At 42.8% G+C, this 20,841-nt stretch overlaps 1 protein-coding gene across 1 annotated transcript in view; it reads left to right on the top strand.

The window, feature by feature from the left end:
- Positions 1–18,046, top strand: part of CACHD1 (cache domain containing 1) — a 210,536-nt gene extending 192,490 nt beyond the window's left edge. Inside the window, exons 19-26 of the mRNA XM_012639326.1 lie at positions 316–476; positions 835–921; positions 1,588–1,704; positions 3,087–3,238; positions 4,899–5,060; positions 6,295–6,372; positions 7,015–7,116; positions 16,330–18,046. Coding sequence (XP_012494780.1) covers positions 316–476; positions 835–921; positions 1,588–1,704; positions 3,087–3,238; positions 4,899–5,060; positions 6,295–6,372; positions 7,015–7,116; positions 16,330–16,568 — 1,098 coding nt within the window. The 3' untranslated portion in view covers positions 16,569–18,046. The remainder of the gene's footprint in view (positions 1–315; positions 477–834; positions 922–1,587; positions 1,705–3,086; positions 3,239–4,898; positions 5,061–6,294; positions 6,373–7,014; positions 7,117–16,329) is intronic.
- The last annotated feature ends 2,795 nt before the right edge of the window (positions 18,047–20,841 follow it).

The following is a 20,841-nucleotide window of genomic DNA, read 5'->3' as shown; positions in this document are numbered from 1 at the left end:
TTCTACATATTTTTAGTTGTCCAATTAATTTCTTTCTATTTTTAGTAGAGATGGGGTCTCACTCTTGCTCAGGCTGGTTTCGAACTCCTGAGCTCAAACGATCCGCCCACCTCGGCCTCTCAGAGAGCTAGGATTACAGGCGTGAGCCACCGCGCCCGGCCTGTGTTTATATTTTAACAGTGACTTTTGTAATCAGAAACAAAAAGTTTTATTTTAAGCTATTTTCTGCAGGTGGTTGAAGGATTATTTTCAGCAAGGTAAGGTTGAATCTTTGCATTGCCCTCTATCACTTCTGACACCTGGGTTGTTCTGTAGGGGGACTTGACGAACCTTGTACATGGCAGCCACTGTTCCAAATACAGACTGGCAAGGATCCCAGGAACCAATGCATTTGTTGGCATTGTCAATGAAACATGCGACTCTCTTGCCTTCTGTGCTTGCAGCATGGTGGACCGACTGTGTCTCAACTGTCACAGGTAAAAATGTGATGGGTCATATTCTCTGTTCACCGCACTCTTTAATATCTGTTCTGATGCCAGGCATTTTGAAGTGGCATCTACAAAATAAACAGAAAGTGCTGGTATAGGTCCTGAAGAAGAGGGAAGTCCCCATTACAAAGGCATTTAGAGCTGTGCTGTTTGTAGCATCATTGGTCCAAACAAAGAGCAATGGATTAAGGCCAATTGTGTATTTAAAGTGTTAATTATAACTTCTTTTTTACTGTCCTTTTAAACTAGCTCAGGGCTTCTTTATTTCCTCTCCCAGTACGTGTACAATATACAGTTTGTCATTGACTCTCCACGTAGTAACTTTCTTTCTTTTTTTGCTTTTCAGAATGGAACAAAACGAATGTGAATGTCCTTGTGAGTGCCCTCTAGAGGTCAATGAGTGTACTGGCAACCTCACCAATGCAGAGAACCGGTAAAAACACATATTAAATATTTATTTATACACACACACACACACACACACACAAAATACTATGGAGTCTCTTAGATTTTGGGGGGGTTGGGGCATACAACAATGATTTATTTTAATGATGAAACTGTTCAGTGAGCCAGATTTCAAGCTCCATAGTACCATAAAATGATGTCCACTTTGAGGTTTAAATTTTAAATGCTATAAAAGTGTTAAGAGTGTATGTCCTACATACAGAAAAATGTGAGAATGTTACAGGTGTTTACTAAGTGCCTGCCATTTATCAGGCACTGTATGCACATTAGTCATTTAGTTTTTTAATTAACCCTGAGATAAATATACAGGTGCTTTTCACATATGTGCGGGCTTGGTCGTGCATAATATAGCATTATTTATTGATGTTAGTGACAAATTTTAACACCAGTTAAATAAAATTGTGATAAATTCCTTCTCTAGAACTTAAGAGTGTCATGTGTATTTGTATCATTCCTATTGTACATACTGATGAACGCATTGATGCTCAGAGTTGTTAAGTAATTGGCCCAAGGTTACATTAAGTGGCAAAGCCCGGGCTCACACTGAGATCTGTCAAGGACCAGGGGCATGATGAGTTTGGAATGTGGCTGGTGCTGGTGCTGGTCCTAATCTCCAGCCTTTCTCCATGCACAGAAACCCAAGCTGCGAGGTCCACCAGGAGCCGGTGACATACACAGCTATGGACCCAGGCCTGCAGGACGCTCTTCACCAATGTGTCAACAGCAGGTGCAGTCAGCGGATGGAAAGTGGGTAAGCAGAACCTAGGAATGAATAGTGATCAGTAGCCTCATGGACCTTTTCCAGCTAATATTTATTATTACCATTCTTGGCGTTTTAAAAAGATGTATCAGTTTTTCAGATCTGAAACTGATTTCCATAAGCCTTTTATCCACCAGATTAAATGTTGTCTAGTTCCCACTTACTACCGCTACATAGCATTTGTACAATATGTTAGTAGTCTCATCTGTGGATGAGACTGTTTTTCTTGAAATGAAAGAAGCATGAAGGGATGTGTCATAAAGAAGCAAAGCAAGGGAATGGGGACTCCAGAAACAGACCGAGCAATCCAGGCTCTATGTGTGATTTTTCTTTTTTTCTTTTTTTTGTTGTTGGTGTTGTCGAGACAGGGTCTCACTCTGTTGCCAGGGCTAGAGTGCAGTGGCATCATCATAGCTCACAGCAACCTCAAACTCCTGGGCTCAAATGATCCACCTGCCTGGGCCTCCCAAAGTGCTAGGATTACAGGTGTGAGCCGCTGTGCTCAGCCTCTATATGTGATCTTTCTAAGCTCAGTAATTTTCCTTTCTATGGCAGCAGATCTGCTTCATAGTAGTTTTGAGAACTATAATAAAAACTACTTGCCCCATTCTCCCTCCCCACTCCCTGGGTGGGAGCAGGTGTTTTGGACTAGGCATCTTGGAAACGGTGGCTGTGGTAGACCACATGGCGGAGGTGGGTGATTAGTTTATTGCAGCTTCAGGTCGCCATTTGACTAACAGAGTTTGTGTGTAGAAGGGACAGCCTGCCCTACTTTTGGTGTGTACTTTAGCAGAGGAAAGATCTGGCATCAGATTGATTAATTTGGGACGTTATGCCATCGTTCCAAGTCAATTAAGTCTGTGAAACACTGACATTGCATTCATTCTTTTAAGAGAGTCACAATGCATGTATTAATTAATAATTTATTAAAGGCTCTAAGAATTTGGCAGTTGGGAAATCTATATAACTGGCCTAGTATTCTCCAGACTTATTTATTTCCTTCCTTTTCTTTTTCAAATGACCACACACTTGGGAGATGGTAGGCCAAAGTCTGACAAACCTTGCAGCCATTTCCATCTGGTCTTTTAAGATGGTTTTGAATAACCCCCCATTAATCCATGATGTGTGGGTATCATTTAATTCACAGAGAACAGTTTTAGCTCTCTCTCTCTCTTCCAAGTTGAGAGGCATAAAACAGTTATCCCCTGTTGGACTGTTGCCATTCTCCTTTTAGAAGGAAGGAAACTAAAGCTCAAGAATTCCACGGCACTAGTAAGTAACGGAGATCTTAAGAGCTGTCTGAAGAACAAGCCTCTATGTTCCCTCCTGCCCCACACTGCTTTTGAGAACACCAAGCACTGTCTTTCTTGCAGGGACTGTTTTGGGGTGCTGGATTGTGAGTGGTGCATGGTGGACAGTGATGGAAAGACTCATCTGGACAAATCCTACTGTGCACCCCAGAAGGAATGCTTCGGGGGGATTGTGGGAGCCAAAAGTCCCTATGTTGATGACATGGGAGCAATAGGTATGTTTGTTGGGAGCCCAGAACAATTTGATTCTTGAATACATATCTTCCTGCCTGTATACTAGAATGGTTTAAAAATAAACCTCTACCCAAATTTCCTGATTCCTTTGCCAGTAGTAGTCTTTAGTTACAAAACCGCGGCAGATAATTGCCTTCGGAGCTGGCTAGATATTCTGTGCAGAGAGAGTGGCCATCTGTCCTGCCAAATTCTGCAAGCCTGGGCCTCATTCCCATAAAGCTTGCTCTGAGAAATATCAGGGCTCGTTTCCGCATGGCTACACTCCGGATTCTGTGTGGATGTGTGTGCCAGCTGTCAGAAGTGCAGGGCTGACCACTGCACATCTAGTTCCTGCTGCAGCCTTCACTCACAGCTTTTGCAAGGCAGAAAGTCTTATAGCTACAAATCAATATTTAGGGGCTTGGGGCCAACAGAAGCCACAGCTACCTGATGTGGCTAGGGCAGCCTAGGCTGAGAACAAGGACACCATAGGGAAGAACGCCCCTGGGATCGGTCTCCAAGACCTTGAAAATACTGCCAAGGAGACTATATCCCTTTCCTGAGCTTTTTTTTTTTTTTTTTTTAGTGTCTTTCTAGAATTAACACCAAGTCCTAATTCTTAGCTGGCAGTTGACTCAGATATTTAAGCCTTTAGCTAATACCTTGATTTTTAACATTTCTTATATCAGCCTGTCTAAAGAAGCAATGCTCATATGTGAGGAAGGGTTTTGAATTGACGTATTACTATTGAACCAGGTGAGGCCACAGCTGAAGTGACCTAGCTCCAAGAAATCATTTTATGTGCTACCTACAGTTTCCTATCTGGAAAGTACAAATGGAGATTTTTTTGTTGTTGTTGTTTTTTTTTTTTTTTTTGAGACAGAGTCTCACTGTGTTGCCCGGCTAGAGTGCCGTGGCGTCAGCCTAGCTCACAGCAACCTCAAACTCCTGGACTCAAGCGATCCTCCTGCCTCAGCCCCCCAGGTAGCTGGTACTACAGGCACCCGCCACCATGCCCGGCTAATTTTTTTTCTATTTTTAGTTGTTTGGCTAATTTCTTTCTATTTTTAGTAGAGATGAGGTCTCACTCTTGCTCAGGCTGGTCTCGAACTCCTGAGCTCAGAATGATCCGCCCGTCTCGGCCTCCCAGAGTGCTAGGATACAAATGGAGTTTTAAAGGGAACCCATAAACTTTGAAACGCAGTCTGTATGGCACGTATTTCTTGTACCCAGAGCCCCCTATTTCAGTGGATCAGTCCGTGACCCTCCTGAGAGGCCCACGTAGCCCTTGCCTCTGCACTAGGTGACTTTTTCTGTCTTGCAAGAGGCGCTCCCTCCTCAGGGAGCCGGGGCTCTGAAAGCACCGGGTGCCGCATACTTAAGTAGCCCTTCTCATGTGCTCACTGGTTCTGGCAGTCCTTGCCATTTGTGTTCTTGCTCTGCCTGGCAACCAACATTTGAGAACCAGGAATTAAACGAAGCCTCTACTCCCACGTTCTGGTGGGGCTTCTTAGAGAAATCCGAGGCTTGACGCAGCTGTTTATCTTCCCCAACCCCCTTCCCGGGCTGTGCCTTCCCACCTCACCACCCCCTTTCCTCCACACCGCCTACTGCACTTGGAAAGTCGTAACAAGGAGTCTCCTTTTGTTTATTTCACTGAAGGCGATGAGGTGATCACGTTAAACATGATTAAGAGCGCCCCCGTGGGCCCCGTGGCCGGAGGGATCATGGGGTGCATCATGGTCCTGGTCCTCGCCGTGTACGCCTACCGCCACCAGATCCATCGCCGGAGTCATCAGCACATGTCTCCTCTCGCTGCCCAAGGTGAGCTCAGAGTGAATCCCACAGCTCCTTCAGAAGGTAGCCACCTCCCTGGGGTTGTTCTGAGGCTGGATGCGCAAGGCCAGTTGTGTGAGCCTCTGTGGAGTTATAAGAACAGCACTACGTTTTCAGCTTCTGTGCAATCGTTTCAGCAGTCCCCAAAGCCTGATTTCTTCTTTAGTGCCTAAACCCTGCACGTTCCTTTTTGATTCCCCGGAAAAATCCCTGGATCCTCTCTCTTACCAACATTAGCCTGCAGTGGCCTCTGCCCCTATCATAATCAGGGCAGCTGGGATGCTGAGAGGAAAATTTATTTGTCAGATGTGCTGCCCTTGCAGTTGCAAAAAGACGGGCACATCAAAGACACCCCAGCTCACTATCAGTGAGAATATGCATCTGTTCTGATGCAGCTGCCTTTATATAGTGTGAACAAACACACATTGGAATAATCATATCTCTTACAACAGCATAAGTAATCGAAGCCAAGTACAAAATGATTAATCTCTAATCATGGCCTCGATACCGAGAGTTTTAGTGTGGCATCTGTACCCATTTGCAGGGAACAAAACCATTTAATGGTCACGGTTGTCCTTCCGGCAGCCCCAGCCCCCAGGGATATGTTAACCTGACCTTTATGGAGAATAAGGTTAACACATCTTTATTCCTGGCCACTTAGTTCTCACCCTTGCAGGCAGTAATGACAGGTTGATGTTGGAATGTTTCACTCTGGCCACCGTCCTGAAGAGGGATTGTGGGTAATGTTGCCCGATTTAGTAACAGGGAGAATCACGAAGTGCTTTCCCCTTGGCAAGATTTGGCTAGACTGAGGATGACCATCATCCAGTGTTACTTTATCCCTGGCCTTTTAGAAGCTGTTGTAACACCATTTTATCAGCATAGCCAGTCATGGTTGCGACCTCTTTCCTTCTGTTTCTGTACTTGAGCAGACGATTAAAGATCTGTTGACGTCAATCAACTTTTTTCCTCCTCTTTCTTCAGAAATCAATTTCAGGTGCCTTCTTGATTGTTCACTTCTTGCTTTGCTTCTTTGGATTCCTGCTCCCTCCTCCTTAAAAAAAAAAAGGGGGGGGGGGCATCAGTTCACTCTTTCCAAGATAGGATTCATTCTTGATGGAATGCTGTCACCCAGCCATCAAACGCGCACCCAGCAGGGTATTAAAGTGGATGATTTTGTTTGATTAAATAGTCATGTTTTTCTCTTTTTAATGATGGGTAGAAATGTCAGTGCGTATGTCCAACCTGGAGAATGACAGAGATGAAAGGGACGACGACAGCCACGAAGACAGAGGCATCAGTGAGTACTCAGCTGCCTCTCTGCAGAATGTGTCAGCAGGAGGCTGATCCTAAATAAATATTCCTTCTTATATCCTTTTGGCTTGTATTAAACTTTAAGAAGCTTTGACACGGTGGGTGTTTCTTTTCTCTTCCTTTTTTGTTAGGAATAAGTGTAGGTCTTTCTTTTAGAAAATCTCAAAAGATATTAGGGTGTTATTTTGTGCCTTAAGTATTTTGGCCTAAAACAGATCACCCTTTGCTTGCTTTCTCTTCCTCGTTGCTTTCCAACATAGTATTTAAGAAAAGGAAGTTTCAGGTATGCATTGTTTTAATCCCTTAAATGGTATATACAGCTTGGGGTTGGAAAGGAGAGCATTTTCTTTATTAAAAGAGAGTTCCACTAATGTTGAGCTACCCTGGCCTTCACCTTCCTAGAGCATAGCTTCTTGATACATGTTGGTAATATGTAATTAAGTACCTTTCACTGCACTAGTTCTAAAATCAGCTCTCCTGATACTCAGAATTTTTAAAAAATTACTTATTCTAGCGCTCCAAAGAATAACTCCTCCAACATATGAATAAGCCCACTCAGAGCAAATGTGTTTGAAACGATAAAGATGCTGGCATGACAGTGACATTGACTGTCCTTGACTTCCCACAGTCAGCAACACTCGGTTTATAGCTGCAGTCATCGAACGACACGCACACAGTCCAGAAAGGAGGCGGCGCTACTGGGGCCGATCGGGAACAGAAAGTGATCACGGTGAGAGCCAATATCCTGTGTTTGGAGACCTAAGGGACCTAGTGTACCCCTGTGGGATGGTACCCACACCTACCTCCCTCTCTCTTTCCTGTTCTGTGTTTAAGTAAATTATAAGAGCCCAAGGGCAGTTTTACTTATGTCCAGCACTCCCAGGCACAGCCGGATGAGCTCTGGACACACAGATTGCTTCCAAGTGTTTCTCCATAAAGAAGGATTCATATTGTCTGAGTGGAAGCTGCTTACTCGCCCGCTCTATTGTCAGTAGAGTCAGCATCCTCTTAGGTCCTGCCATCCAGTGTGCACTGGCAAACATCAGCATCATTAAGAGCTTTCCCAGCCACGTCCCCTTGGGGCATAACGAGAATCTGTGCTGTCCTCTAGAATTCTCCAGCCGTGACCTCTGGCCTTGTCTGGGAGACTCAGAAATGGCTTCACCAAAGAAACAACATTTGCACTGAGGCTTGAGGGATGATTAAAGAAAAGTTAGGGGTAAAGGATATGAGAGGCAAAAAGACACATGTGCATGCAGTCGTGGAGTTGGGTAAGGTACCTGTAAGATGCTCAGGATGGGTCGGGCTGAATTGTGAAGAGATGCCAAGTGCTAAGGACTTGGGAAGTCCGCGTGCTGCTCTCCTCGGTGTCCATGTTGTCTGCTGTCAGAAGGAGCAGATGTAACCTAGTCTGTAAGCATCATAGTCTGTGTTGCCGTAGCTCCACAAAAATATAAACAGGCGTGCTAGGACTTTTCCTATCATCGTCAAATCCTTTTATTTTTTAAGATAGCTCTTTAATTTTCCAGAAATCTTTAATTCCTCCCAGAATCAGGTCCTTTTGTTAATGCATAAATAATATATTTAATCCTTTTTGACTTAGCTGCTTCTATACCTTTCCTGGAAAAAAAAAAAAAAAAGTCTTCAAACACTGTGCTCCCACACTTGTGCTAAAAAATGCAGGAGTAGGTATTCCTCAAAGCAACCGATGTCGCCTTTTACGCTACAGCCAGGTATTCAAACTCCCTTTGGAAAAGAGGAGAAGCTAAAGCTCTCTTTTATAAATTGGAGATTGTTAATTTGGGCTTTGAGTGACATTGTTCCCACCAACTAAATAGAAACTTTTGGTTTCTATGGAGAGCCAAAACAGAACTTAAATTTTTCAGTTTCTTTGACTTCCTGGCTTTTTTCCCTAAAAACCTTTGAACCTGCATAAATTCCTGCTGCCAGGCAGTTCTGTGCCTTCTCCTTTGAATAATGAAACAGGTTTGAGGCTACTAAAGTTCAACAGAAATAATTTCTTATTCAGCAGAACTACTGAATCCTTTTTCTCTCTCCCCCAGTAGAAACTGCATCAGTACCAAATTGGGATTCTGAGTGACATTTACGATGTTCCATTAGCCTTTCCCATTGTCTTAGTAAAATGGCATATGAAGCAACAGCTTAGATGAAAGGAATGGTGCGGTGTCAGTATCTGAACACCAAGGAATCCAGCTAAGGGCTTGGTTCCTTTCATTTTTCACAGTAATTGGATCCCTATTATCCCCAAGGAATGAAAAATAGTTTTTTTGTGCAGACAAAACACAACACCAAAAGAAGGGGAAGGCATTGACATTGCACATAGTTCAAATGCATCATAAAATCAATAGAATTTAACTGCATGTTTTCATCCCTTGAAAACCTGTACATGGGTCACTAAAAATGGTGGCATCGAGTTAATGTCCCTGCGATGCCTGGAGGCGAAGCTATACACATTAAACGAGGAAATCTTATTGTCCTGTCAACACATTTCTTGCTTATCTGTGTATCCTCCTATTTGGCGAATGTATTGGGCTTCTGGTGTGTTCTGTTATGCACCAAATTAATGGCGTCTCCTGTATGCAACAGGGGTCCCATGGATTACGATGGAGCTGAAAAATTTCTGTTGCCTAGTGACATCTTGGTGATTCTGACCCTGTGTAGGCCTAGGCTAATGTGTGTGTGTGTGTCTTCGTTTTTAACCAAAAAGTTTCAAAACTGAAAACGTAAAATTTGTAAAATAGAAAAAAGCGTATAAAATAAGGATATAATAAAAGAATATTTTTGTACAGCTGTACAATGTGTGTGTGTTTTAAGCTACGTGCCATTATGAAACAGTCAAAAGTTAAAAAATTGGAAAGTTTTTAGTTAGCTAAGGTTGATTTAATATTGAAGAAAGAAAAAACTTTTTTTACAAGTTTAGCGTAGCCTCAACGTTCGCGTTCAAACAGTCGGCAGCAGTGTGCAGTGACGTCCTGGGCCTTCACGTTCGCTCAGCACTCGCTCACTGCCGCGCCCAGAGCAACCTGAGTCCTGCAAGGTCCGTTCGTGGTAAGTGCCCTAGACAGGTGTACCATTTTTTAATCTTTTACACTGTATGTTTACTGTCCCTTTTCTTTATGGAGGTATGTTTAGATACACAAATACTTACCACCGTGTTACAGTCGCCCACATTATTCAGCACAGTAACATGCTGTACAGGTTCGTAGCCTGGGAGCAAGAGGCTACCCCATGGAGCCTAGGTGTGCAGTGGGCTATACTGTCAAGGTCCGTATAAGTGCATTGTGACGTTTGCACAATGACAAAATCATCTGAGGATTTTTTTCTCACAACATATCCCTGTCCTTAAACAACACATGACTGCACTAAGCACCATGGAGGGAGTTAGAGACGAGAGACTTTGTCTGTTCGCGAGGCAGATGGCACAGGGGAAGAGCTAAGGAGATAGAGTCAAGCCAAGCTCACTTCAAATCCCGCTTCTCCCTCTTTGTTTTTTTTGTTTTTTTTTTTTTTTTAAATCTATTGCAACCTGAAGTGAGCTACTTTGGACCTCAGTTTTCTAATACTTAAAGTAGGATTAAAAATTCCTACCTGGAAAAGTTGTTGTGAGGATTAAATGAAATGACGTATGGTAGGCTTGGAGCTCAGGTTTGACTTCCCTACCTCCATGCCCACCCTGCCCTGCAGGAATTTACGATCTAGGAGGAAACTATAAATGAATGTATGTATCCGTCACACTGATAAAAGGTCGAATGTGACAACTTCCTTAAGGAGTGGAACAAAGAAGAAAAGGGGTGGGTAGGATGCTTCACTTTTATCTGCAGGTAAATCGTGGAAAAGCCCATGGCGGAACATGGCACTGACTGGCCCTTGGACTGGTGGGATGGGCGTGCCGTGGATCCGTGCTACCCAGTGAGCATATTTCTGTGTGAGTCCTTGGGTGCGACACTCCAGAGGAAACTCAAAAGAATAAAATATATAAGTGTCTGACTGCTGAACAGCCTAGGCTTTCGTGGTGTGGTTCAGAGTTGTGATGTTCCTAGAATTAAAACTGAGTGTTACCAAGCTGGTCTTGGAAATTTCGGGCTGTGTTTTTATTTAGAAATAGTTTATGTGACCAAAAGAGTTTTACATTTCTTTTCTTCTTTTTTTGTTTGGTTGTTTGTTTGTTTAGAGACAGGGTCTTGCTCTGTCACCGAGGCTTGAGTGCAGTGGCACTATCACAGCTCACTGCAACCTCAAACTCCTGGGTTCAAGTGACCCTCTCACCTCAGCCTCTGGAGTAGCTAGGACTACAGGTGTGTGCACCACCATGCCTGACTAATTATTTTTATTTTTATGTTTTAGAGACAGGGTCTCACTATGTTGCCCAGGCTAGTCTCGAACTCCTGGCCTCAAGCAATCCTCCCTCCTCAGCCTCTCAAAGCACTGGGATAACAAACATGAGCCACCAAGTCTGGCCAGAGTTTTGTATTTCAAAGGAATCTAATTTTAATTTTTGCATCTTAAAAACTATTCAAATTGAGAGTGTTTTTTAAAAGTAGAATCATTTTGGTCAATATTCTAAGACCACTTAGAATGATTGTTATTCAGCTAAGTGTTACACTCACAAGTGGACGTTAGGAACAATCAGTGTCTGTGTGTGCTTTTAACTGTGTATCCGCTTTGTTCATTATTTCTCTTAAAAATATCGTGTTCTGTCTAATCATATACTGGCTTAATTTTAAGTTAAAAAACACCAATATGTATTTGTTCCTTGTGAATTTATATTTTGATTTGTATTTTCTTATTAGAAACTTTATGCAAATATATATTAAGCAACTTTTTTTCCTTTGAAAAGGGGAATTTACCCCTGGTTCTTGGCAAATTCCAAAATACTTAAAAGGGAAATAAAAGGCAAACACAAAACCTTGAAAACCTGATCAAAAACCATGGAGGTCAACGGAAGACCATTTACTGGTGCTGTAAAAATATTCTCCTGCAGTTACTGTCTGTGGCCACGAGATGGTGAGTGAGTCCCCAGAGGGACCTAACGTATTTACAATCAAGAGAGGTTTCTTAGGAACCATCAGATAAATACATAGCAGAATGTCAAAGAACAAAAACCTAATCTTGGCTCTTCTGTTCATTATGGACTCCTGGCCTCCTTCCTGAAGCCAATTTCTCACTCGAGATTGTCTTTGGAGACACTCTGCTATGCCAGCCTTTGCATAGTAAAGAAATTTTTCCTTTGAAAGTGTTTGCAGATATCCTTTGTGTTTCAAATGGTGCTTCTCCCTCCATGAGTCAGGGACCACGTCTGTCTTAATTCGTCACTGTTCCCGGTGCTCGACAGAACTGCCTGGCACAGAGTAAACAATTAATTTGTCGAATGAGGAAATGTATTTCTCTGACCTGCCTCTCCACAACTTGCTTTCCTTAGTTATTGAAATAAGAGGAAATTACCGAGGGATTGAGCAATAGTATTACAGTGAGAAAATTAAATGGAGAGTGGCCTTAGTCTGAGGGTTTTACTCTGCTGCGGCTCTCATCAGAAAGCAGTAACAGAAGAAATGGGGGTGCCCCCCTCAAGTTGCCTTGGAGACAACAGCACCTTCACTACCACCCTGGGTCACTCAGACCTGTGACCAGCCAAGCTCAGAGTGTCACTGGACTCTGCCAGAAGCCTTGGGCAAGGCCCAGTGAATCCTAGAATGTCTTCATTATTAGATGAGACTAGTGAATGTCATACTAGGCAAAGCCACAGACAACTAAAAAAAAAAAAAAAAATTCACTGGTGCGATTGCTTTGGGACTAAATGTGGGGGGGGGGGTTGCTTTTGTTTGTAAGTGCCTGCTTTGTGTGAAGTACTATGTTAAATCCTGAGAGTCTAAAGATAAACAAGTGCCTGTGATTTATGAAAGAATTTGCTAATGGACAGATGGTCTTGTTTTTATTATAACATGCTAACATCTAAGATAGAGATGCGCGCAGAGTGCCGTGTAAACGCCAGAAGGGGCACCAGCCCCGTGCGGGCTGTGGACCGGAGGCGGTGGCGGGGAGTTGGTTGGGAAGGCTTCTCAGAGAAGACCTTCAAAGCAAGGCCAGTAGCAAGATGGGGGGGGCGGTGAGCCAAGCAAAAGGGCCCCCATGAATCTAACACCTCAAGTGTTAAAATGAATTGTCAGTTAGCGTGGGTGCTTGTAAATGAGCAGAGATGGGAAGCTATCCAGGAGGTGTTTGAATAATCAACACAGACGCTGGGATTTTGCTAAAATCTTGTTTTCTACTTTCATCCTTTGCACGAATAGCATGAGGTGGTTTAAGCACACACAGCACTTCGTAACTGAGGTTTGGGAGCCTAGTACCCAATCTCACATTCTAGACCTGGCACTGCCAGAGCTGAGAAACTTGTTCTGGCTCCTGGTCTCATAATCTTGAGTAAAGGCATCACTGTTTCCCTAGGCTCTGAACCCAGAAAACTCCACCTTTTCCAAGGGTGTCAACCTCTCTGGCATCCTCACCAGGCAGGTCCATGTGGTCACCAGATCCAGCCTACTCTGTTGAACAGTCTCTTGCTCCATTTCCAAACACTGCAACTGTCCCACTTTCAGGTCCCCACTGTCTCCTCGAAGCCCATGCTCCTGCCTCCTGTCTTCTAAGCTTCTGATCCCACCTTCCTTCCGTCCAGCCTCCTCACTGCCACCTGCCTGCCACCTTTGCCTATTACTAGATCCTAGCTCATAGCTCTGACCAGCTTCTGGGGTGGGGGGTGTTGTTTTGTTTTTATCATTTATTTGGTTTTTTTGTTTGTTTGTTTGTTTGGTTTTTGAGACAGAGTCTCACTGTGTTGCCCAGGCTAGAGTGCTGTGGCATCATCCTAGCTCACAGCAACCTCAAACTCCTGGGCTCAAGCGATCCTCCTGCCTCAGCCTCCCGAGTAGCTGGGACTACAGGCATGCCGGCTAATTTTTTCTATATATTTTTAGTTGTCCAATTAATTTCTTTCTACTTTTAGTAGAGACGGGGTCTCACTCTTGCTCAGGCTGGTTTCGAACTCCTGAACTCAAACTGTCCCCCACCTCGGCCTCCCAGAGAGCTAGGATTACAGGCGTGAGCCACTACACCCGGCCATTTATTTGTTTTTTGAGACAGGGTCTCACTCTGTTGCCTGGGCTGGAGTGCAGTGGCATCATCATAGCTCACTGCAGCCTCAAACCCCTGAGCTCAAGCGATCCTCCTGCCTCAGCCTCCCAAGTTGCTAGGACTATAGGCACATGCTACCACACCTGGTTAATTTTTCTATTTTTTATAGAGACAGGGTCTCACTATGTTGCTCAGGCTGGTCTCAAACTCCTGGCCTCCAATGATCCTCCTGCCTTGGCCTCCTAAAGTGCTGGGATTACAGGCATGAGCCACGGCGCCCAGCTAACCAACCAGCCTTCTTGATCTGGTCTTAGCCTTCCGGCACAGCACCATCTCCCGCTGCTGCTCCCCGACACCAAGCTTTCACCATTCCCAAAACCCACCGGAGTCTGTCAAGCTATTGTGTCATTGCAAGTGCTTGTGCCCTGTTGGGAGTACCTTCCCACTGCTTTATTAATCTAGTGAGCCCCTTTTCTGCCATGAAGGCCACATCCTCGAGGATTTAAACCAAGTTCACCAGCTTTGGGATTCCTTTTGATGCGCCTGTTTGAGCGCAGGCGTGTTTCCCACTCTTGCCTGTGGGCTTCTCAGGAGCTGAGGGCACACCTTACCCTTTTTCTGTTCCTCCTCAAGCCTGGCAGCTGGCTCCAAGAAGGCACTCAGTCACATAGACACACATGTCAGTGAACTCTCCCTCTTCTGCCCTGACTTCTCAGATGACACTTCTGAGTTTCTGGCTAGACGTCTCCACCGATGTAACCCAAAGACTCTCAAAATCAAGATGCATAGAAACAAAATTTGTTTTCTCTCCTGAAACTTGGGATCTCTGTGTCTCCCTTTCTCATCATCCTAACTTGAAATTATAGTCACCTTTAACCACCCCTTACCTCCCATAATCACCCACATCTGATGGTTTACCAACTGCTATTGCTTCCACCCGAGATAGCTTTTAAATCTGTCCAATCCCACTGAGATAGTGTTAATTCTTCATCTCTCGTCTGGGCTATTGCAATAACCTCTGACACCACCATCCTCTTCCCTTTCATTCACCTTCTAAACTGCCACCAGAACTCTCTGAACAAGAACTGATCGTGCCATTTTTTGGTCTATTCAAAATCATGTATTCTCTCTCCATTTTCTAGCCTTTGGTGTGAGCTTTATGATCTGACTTGAACTTTCCTTTCTGCCTTCCACCTGCCCTGTTCTTCAGCTACCTGCTAGCACTTATCTGAGCCACATGCTCCGGGAATGGCTTTCATTTCCACACCTCTGTGGCTGTGTTCATCCTGTTTCTTTGTTCGTGTCCACTTATCAAGGGCCTATTCATCCATTTAAGCCTAACTAAAACATGAGTTTTCCTGTGAAGCTTCCTCATTCCCCCAGCCAGAATTAGTTATTCCCTCTTCTGGATTTCAATTATATCTCAATTATAGCATTTACCACTATCTGCATTAAAGGAAGACTCACTTTGTGAACATCTGTCTCATACTCACTTGTTAAGTTATTAAGAAGACATCTCTTATTCATGTTTCCTCATTTCCCCCTCCAGCACCATCACAGTCTTCAATAAATGAATAATTGAAAGACCTATGCTTGTACTTGTTCCATTTCTCAAACACTAGCTTTTGCATTCTTTGTGCAGGGACCAAGTTTTCATTTTTGTGTTTCCTCCAGCGCCTACCACAGTGACTTGTATGTAGTAGGTACCCAGTAAGTATTTGTGAATTGGGCTGACAGTTAAATAATTCTATCATTTGAATAATGTTTCGTTGAGGACCGGGAACTGCCTTTCTCATTTTTGCACAGAGCATACCATTGCAACCACAAACTACTCCTGCTTGGCTATATGCAAGCACATCAATTTTGCAACCACGAATGTGACTAGCACAGCCCACAAGTGAGTGCTGATTGATGCTAACTGTAGATGCAGTGGAAATATTAATGAGCTGTCGCTTCTCAAACCGTTTAAAGAAGATTTTTGCAATATTTAAAAACATGCCAGGGTTCTTGGAATGGAATACTTTGATCAGCAAGGGCATTTTCCTTTAAAACATGTATTACTTAGAATACCAAAAGAAATTAATGTTTAAATACAGTGAGCCAGCTCACACAGGGAATGGTTCATTCCTTTGCTAGTTGCTGTGGATATATGTGGAGTTAGTGTTTCATCAGGTACTAAAACTTTGGGCAAGTTTCTTAACTTCTCTGATCATCATGTCCCTCACTTATAAAATGGATGTTAGCATACATGGGTCATTGATATGCAAGAGTTACCTAATACAGTTGCCTGCTATGGAACACGTGTGCAGGTGATGGTGACAGTTTTTTGGGGTCATTTTTGTTGTTGTTGTTGTTGTTGTTGTGGCATCACACTGAGGTATTTTGAAGCCTAAACTTCCCCACCATTCTTTAACGGATTGGAGTACTGTTCAGATCTTTTTCCTGAAGCTGCCTGATTTTGGGATTTCTTTAATATAAGAAATAATCTTATCTCAGGGAGAAGTATAGGAGGATAGTTCTCCAAATATCAGTGGTGGCTATCTATGGATGATGGGGTGTGGAGTGATTTTAATTTTTGTGGTTTGAGGATTTGGGGTGAGTGTTCTTGTTTATTTTTTTTCTCCTCCATACTTCCTCAATTGTCAAAAATGATTACGTATTATTTTAACATCTGACGGTCTGCAGATGTTTGCACCTATGTATCCCAAAGATAGGAACACCTCCCAGTGCCCTAGATATTTTAATGAACTCTCTCTGCATCTTGAAGCTCTCAGCTATGTTTGTTTTGTTGCTTTTCTAGGTTACAGCACCATGAGCCCACAGGAAGACAGTGAAAATCCTCCATGCAACAATGATCCCTTGTCAGCTGGGGTTGATGTGGGGAACCACGACGAGGACTTAGACCTGGACACCCCCCCTCAGACTGCTGCCCTACTAAGTCACAAGTTCCACCACTACCGGTCACACCACCCCGCTCTTCATCACAGCCACCACTTACAGGCAGCCGTGACGGTACACACTGTCGATGCGGAGTGCTAACAGTCTCCTCTCCTCCACGAGAAGATGGGATGTGGGAGATACAGAATGTTCTGGAAAGAAAAAGAACCAGCTTAAAACCCACAGCAAGAGACCCCCCACCCCTTGTGTTTGTGCTTTGTCCAGAGTGGTTTAACTCATTTCCTGCCTGTCAACATGTTTAAAAATGAGGGAAACAACAACAAAACTCACATTTGTGAAGGCATGAAGCTGGTTCTGAAATGGAGGGGAAATAAGCCTGATTGATGAACCTGCCATAATATTAATGGAACGGAACGGAAGGCGAACCTCCAAACATAGAGACGAAACCTATAAATGAAGCTGAGCCAGAGGAATGTTCCAAGGAGCCAGAAACATTCAGCTCTCCTTAACTGGAAGAGAGAACAATGTTCTCAACCAGAGACTGGGAACGTGGCGCATCCAGATATAAACGTGTGCTTTGAAGCTTTCACTTTGTTTCTTAGCGGTACCTAGATACCACGATTGCTGTATGGAACTCATGTTAAGCTCTAAATGATGCATCTCAAAATTTCTAAGTAAAGGATTATTTTTCTACTATTTATTGAACTTTCAAACATTCTCAAACTTTGGGGAAAAGAAAAGGAAACACATGAGAAGTTTTCAGCAATTATCCCTAGCTGTTTTGTGTGTGATGAAGTGGTTCCTTGATTAGGAGTTCTATTTCTTATTTAACTGGTATCATCCCACTGCCCCACTCCACAAAATGGGAAAATGAAGAAATCTTTCTCTCTCACTTGTTTACATCATTTCATGGAAACACATCTTTATTTGTAATGCAGTATTCTTTCTCTGTGTTTGACAGAGGTAGGGAAGGGCAGAGGAATCTGAGGCATTTTAAAAGAAATGTTATGTTTCTCTATAACTCATTTCCACTCCCATACAATGCTATTCTTAGGTTTCTACGAAACCTAATATTACAACTCCAGCCTTTCAGCTAAAGGAGGGTTGGATTTATTCTCCTTGTTTTAGAGACTTTTAAATGTCCCATTTTGATTCTGAGAACATTGAACATATAAGGGAAGTTTTTTTTTAATTGCGAAAGTTTGGTTCCTAATTAAAGATTTCTTTTGAAATCATAGTTAAAAGCTGCTGCCGGTTATCCAAGGAGTTATTCACCAAAACTGCTTTGTGATTTATATGGAGATTAATCAAATCTGGCTACTGTAACATGGGGCATCGTAATTTTAAAGTAGTGTTCTAATTACAGTGATGTATTTTAGATTCACATTTTGTGATTCAAATATGTTATAAAGACATTCTTGCACCGTGTGTGTTAAATCTCCATTTATATGTAGTTGGAAAAAATTCACTGAATAATGTTTTAATGATAGGGTATTATGATACAATGTAAAAAAAAATTGGTTCTTCAGCAGTACAGAAAGTAAACTATATACGTGCTATCAGGAAACCCCTTCATACTGTGTATAAAATTGCAGTCTAGTGAAATAAACTGTATGCAACAGACCATCCTAGTGGCCACAGTGATTTATTATTGTACCTCTTCTCATGTCTCAAGGCAAGTTATGTTCACTCTGTAACCTAGCAAGTCACTGCTGAACTGGAAGTAGGCCTTCTTCCAATGCCACGGTCAACTTCAGGGGCTTCTTGAGCATCTCAAACACCTAAAGGAACTTAAGGATACATGGGATAACATAAAAAGCAAACATTTAAAACTGTCTAGAACTGCCTCTTCCAAATCTGCATCATTAAAAATAAATGATTATTCTGTAACTGCTGGAAAAATTGAATGAGTTTCCTGTCTTCCCAGAAAATTAAACTTCTCCATGGGATACTGTTTTTTTCCTAGAGTTGAGAACCTTGGTGTTAGGAAACTAGCTTCTTGACTGAGGGAGGGCGGAGGTAGAGTGGAAACTTGGTGTTTTCAAGAAAAGAATCACAAAATGTAGAGCTTAAAAATGAAATGGGTACCGTCTACTCAAACACAGTAACGAATGCATTTTGTATCTTTTGTTAAGACTGTCTCCTATCCTGAACTTCAGGGCAAAGTAATTGAATGCTTATACCTGAACAAAAAAACCTGACTTTTAAAGATCTTATGAAATAAGACATGCAGATTTATGAAGTTTTGGTTGAATATTTGATCTTCTGAGTTATCTTTTGTCTTATTCTACAAACATTAACATATAATGTTGTTTAAACATTTGTTGTTGCTGCTGTGTGAAAGGAAAAATGTGGTTTTGGAAACTTTTTCTCCTGGTGACTAATAATTGGTTCCTTTTGCTTCTCAGGTACCACTGTTGTTTTTTTTTTTTTTTTTTTTTGAGACAGAGTCTCACTGTGTTGCCCGGGCTAGAGTGCCGTGGCGTCAGCCTAGCTCACAGCAACCTCAAACTCCTGGGCTCAAGCGATCCTTCTGCCTCAGCCTCCCGAGTAGCTGGGACTACAGGCATGCGCCACCATGCCCGGCTAATTTTTTCTATATATTTTTAGTTGTCCAATTAATTTCTTTCTATTTTTAGTAGAGACGGGGTCTCGCTCTTGCTCAGGCTGGTCTCGAACTCCTGAGCTCAAACAATCCGCCCGCCTCGGCCCCCCAGAGTGCTAGGATTACAGGCGTGAGCCACTGCGCCCGGCCACCATTGTTTATTAAACATGGGTCTTCCCTGAAATCCTGAAGAGAGATCCTATCAAATCCTTCTCATTCACCAAAGCCTCCTGTTACCTATAACCAACATTGCTTATCAGTGTCAGTAAGTAGCAAGAGCTAAAAGCATTCCAGTCACTCTGTATAGCTAGAAAAGAAAATTTCCTGTTTGTGCCCCAAATAAAACAGGGTTCAGACTCATGCTAGTCCTCCTGGTATGCATTCATCTGCTTTTCAGATAGATTTATTTTAGAAATTTTGGAAACTGAATTGTAGTTTGTTTTCCTCTACTTCTTAATTTAATTCGAATACTCAACTAAACCTTATTAATACACTTGTTTGAAAAACTTAGGCAGTATAAGTCTGTTTTGCCTATCAGAGGGACTGGTATGTGGAAAGAAGTCCTGAAAGACTTAAGTAAGTGCATTTCCCCGTGGCAATGGACTGCTCTAATGATTGCATATTTTTTAAATGTATATCTGGTACAATAATTATATTCTTAAAACATACCAGCCCCAGTCTCGTCTGTTTCAAAACAGAAGAGTGGTGATTTTCCTGGCTGAGATATAAAGTTTTTTTGTTTTTTTTTTTGAAAGGAGTTCTCGCTGTATCACCCAGGCTAGATCGCAGTGGCCTGATCAGAGCTCACTGTAACCTCAAACTCCTGGGTTCAACCAATTCTCCTGCTTTAGCCTCCTGAATAACTAGGACTACAGACATGCCCCACCATGCCCAGCTGAAAGATATATTTCTGTGTCTATTATAACTATCCGAGATGGCCTTTTTGGTAGCTAACACACCCACACATTGAGATTCTGGGATTTTCCTGGTTTTCCTTCATCCTCCCTCATCAGTCCTACATTGTTCCTAAAGGCATTTTCCTTCTCTCATCCTTTAATTCAATGTTTCTCATTTTTTATTAGTTAGAGCTCCTTCCCCTTAAGGACAAAATTTTGATTTAATTTAAATTTTCCCTAATAAGAGAAATTAAACACTAGGGGATAAGATTTTGTTGGATAGAGTTGTACGTTGGAGAAGCTACAAACCATTGTAATATGTTTTCTCTTCCTTCCCCAAGAATCCATTGTCACCCCATTGTGTGCAATACCCCCCTCATTGAGAAGGTGTGCCTTAAATAAAGGTGTGTTTTCGTAGCACTCTGGGAGGCCGAGGCGGGCGGGGATCGTTTGAGCTCAAGAGTTCCAAGAGTTCAAGACCAGCCTGAGCAAGAGCAAGACCCTGTCTCTACTAAAAAAAAATAGAAATTAGCTGGACAACTGAAAAGTATGTATAGAGAAAAAATTAGCCGGGCATGGTGGCGCATGCCTGTAGTCCCAGCTACTCCGGAGGCTGAGGCAGGAGGATCATTTGAGCACAGGAGTTTGAGGTTGCTATGAGCTAGGCTTATGCCACGGCACTGTAGCCCCGGCAACAGAGTAAGACTCTGTCTCAAAAAAATAAATAAATAAAAATAATAGATGTTTTTGAAAGTTCTGACCTCAGCCCCTTTTTCGGTACGATTTGATGCTCTACCATCTCTTTAAGCTAGCCATCCATCTTATTGCTTGGGGTGGTAGAGCACTGAATTAAAAGCAAGGAGGTCTGAGGCTGAGTACACAAGAATGAATGAAACAGACACAACCCCTTCGT

The sequence above is a fragment of the Propithecus coquereli genome, unplaced genomic scaffold (assembly GCF_000956105.1).
Source record: "Propithecus coquereli isolate 6110/MARCELLA unplaced genomic scaffold, Pcoq_1.0 Scaffold14, whole genome shotgun sequence".
Taxonomy (NCBI): Eukaryota; Metazoa; Chordata; class Mammalia; order Primates; family Indriidae; genus Propithecus; species Propithecus coquereli.
The sequence above is the reverse complement of the archived record's forward strand: the minus strand, read 5'-3'. Positions and strand labels throughout refer to the sequence as shown.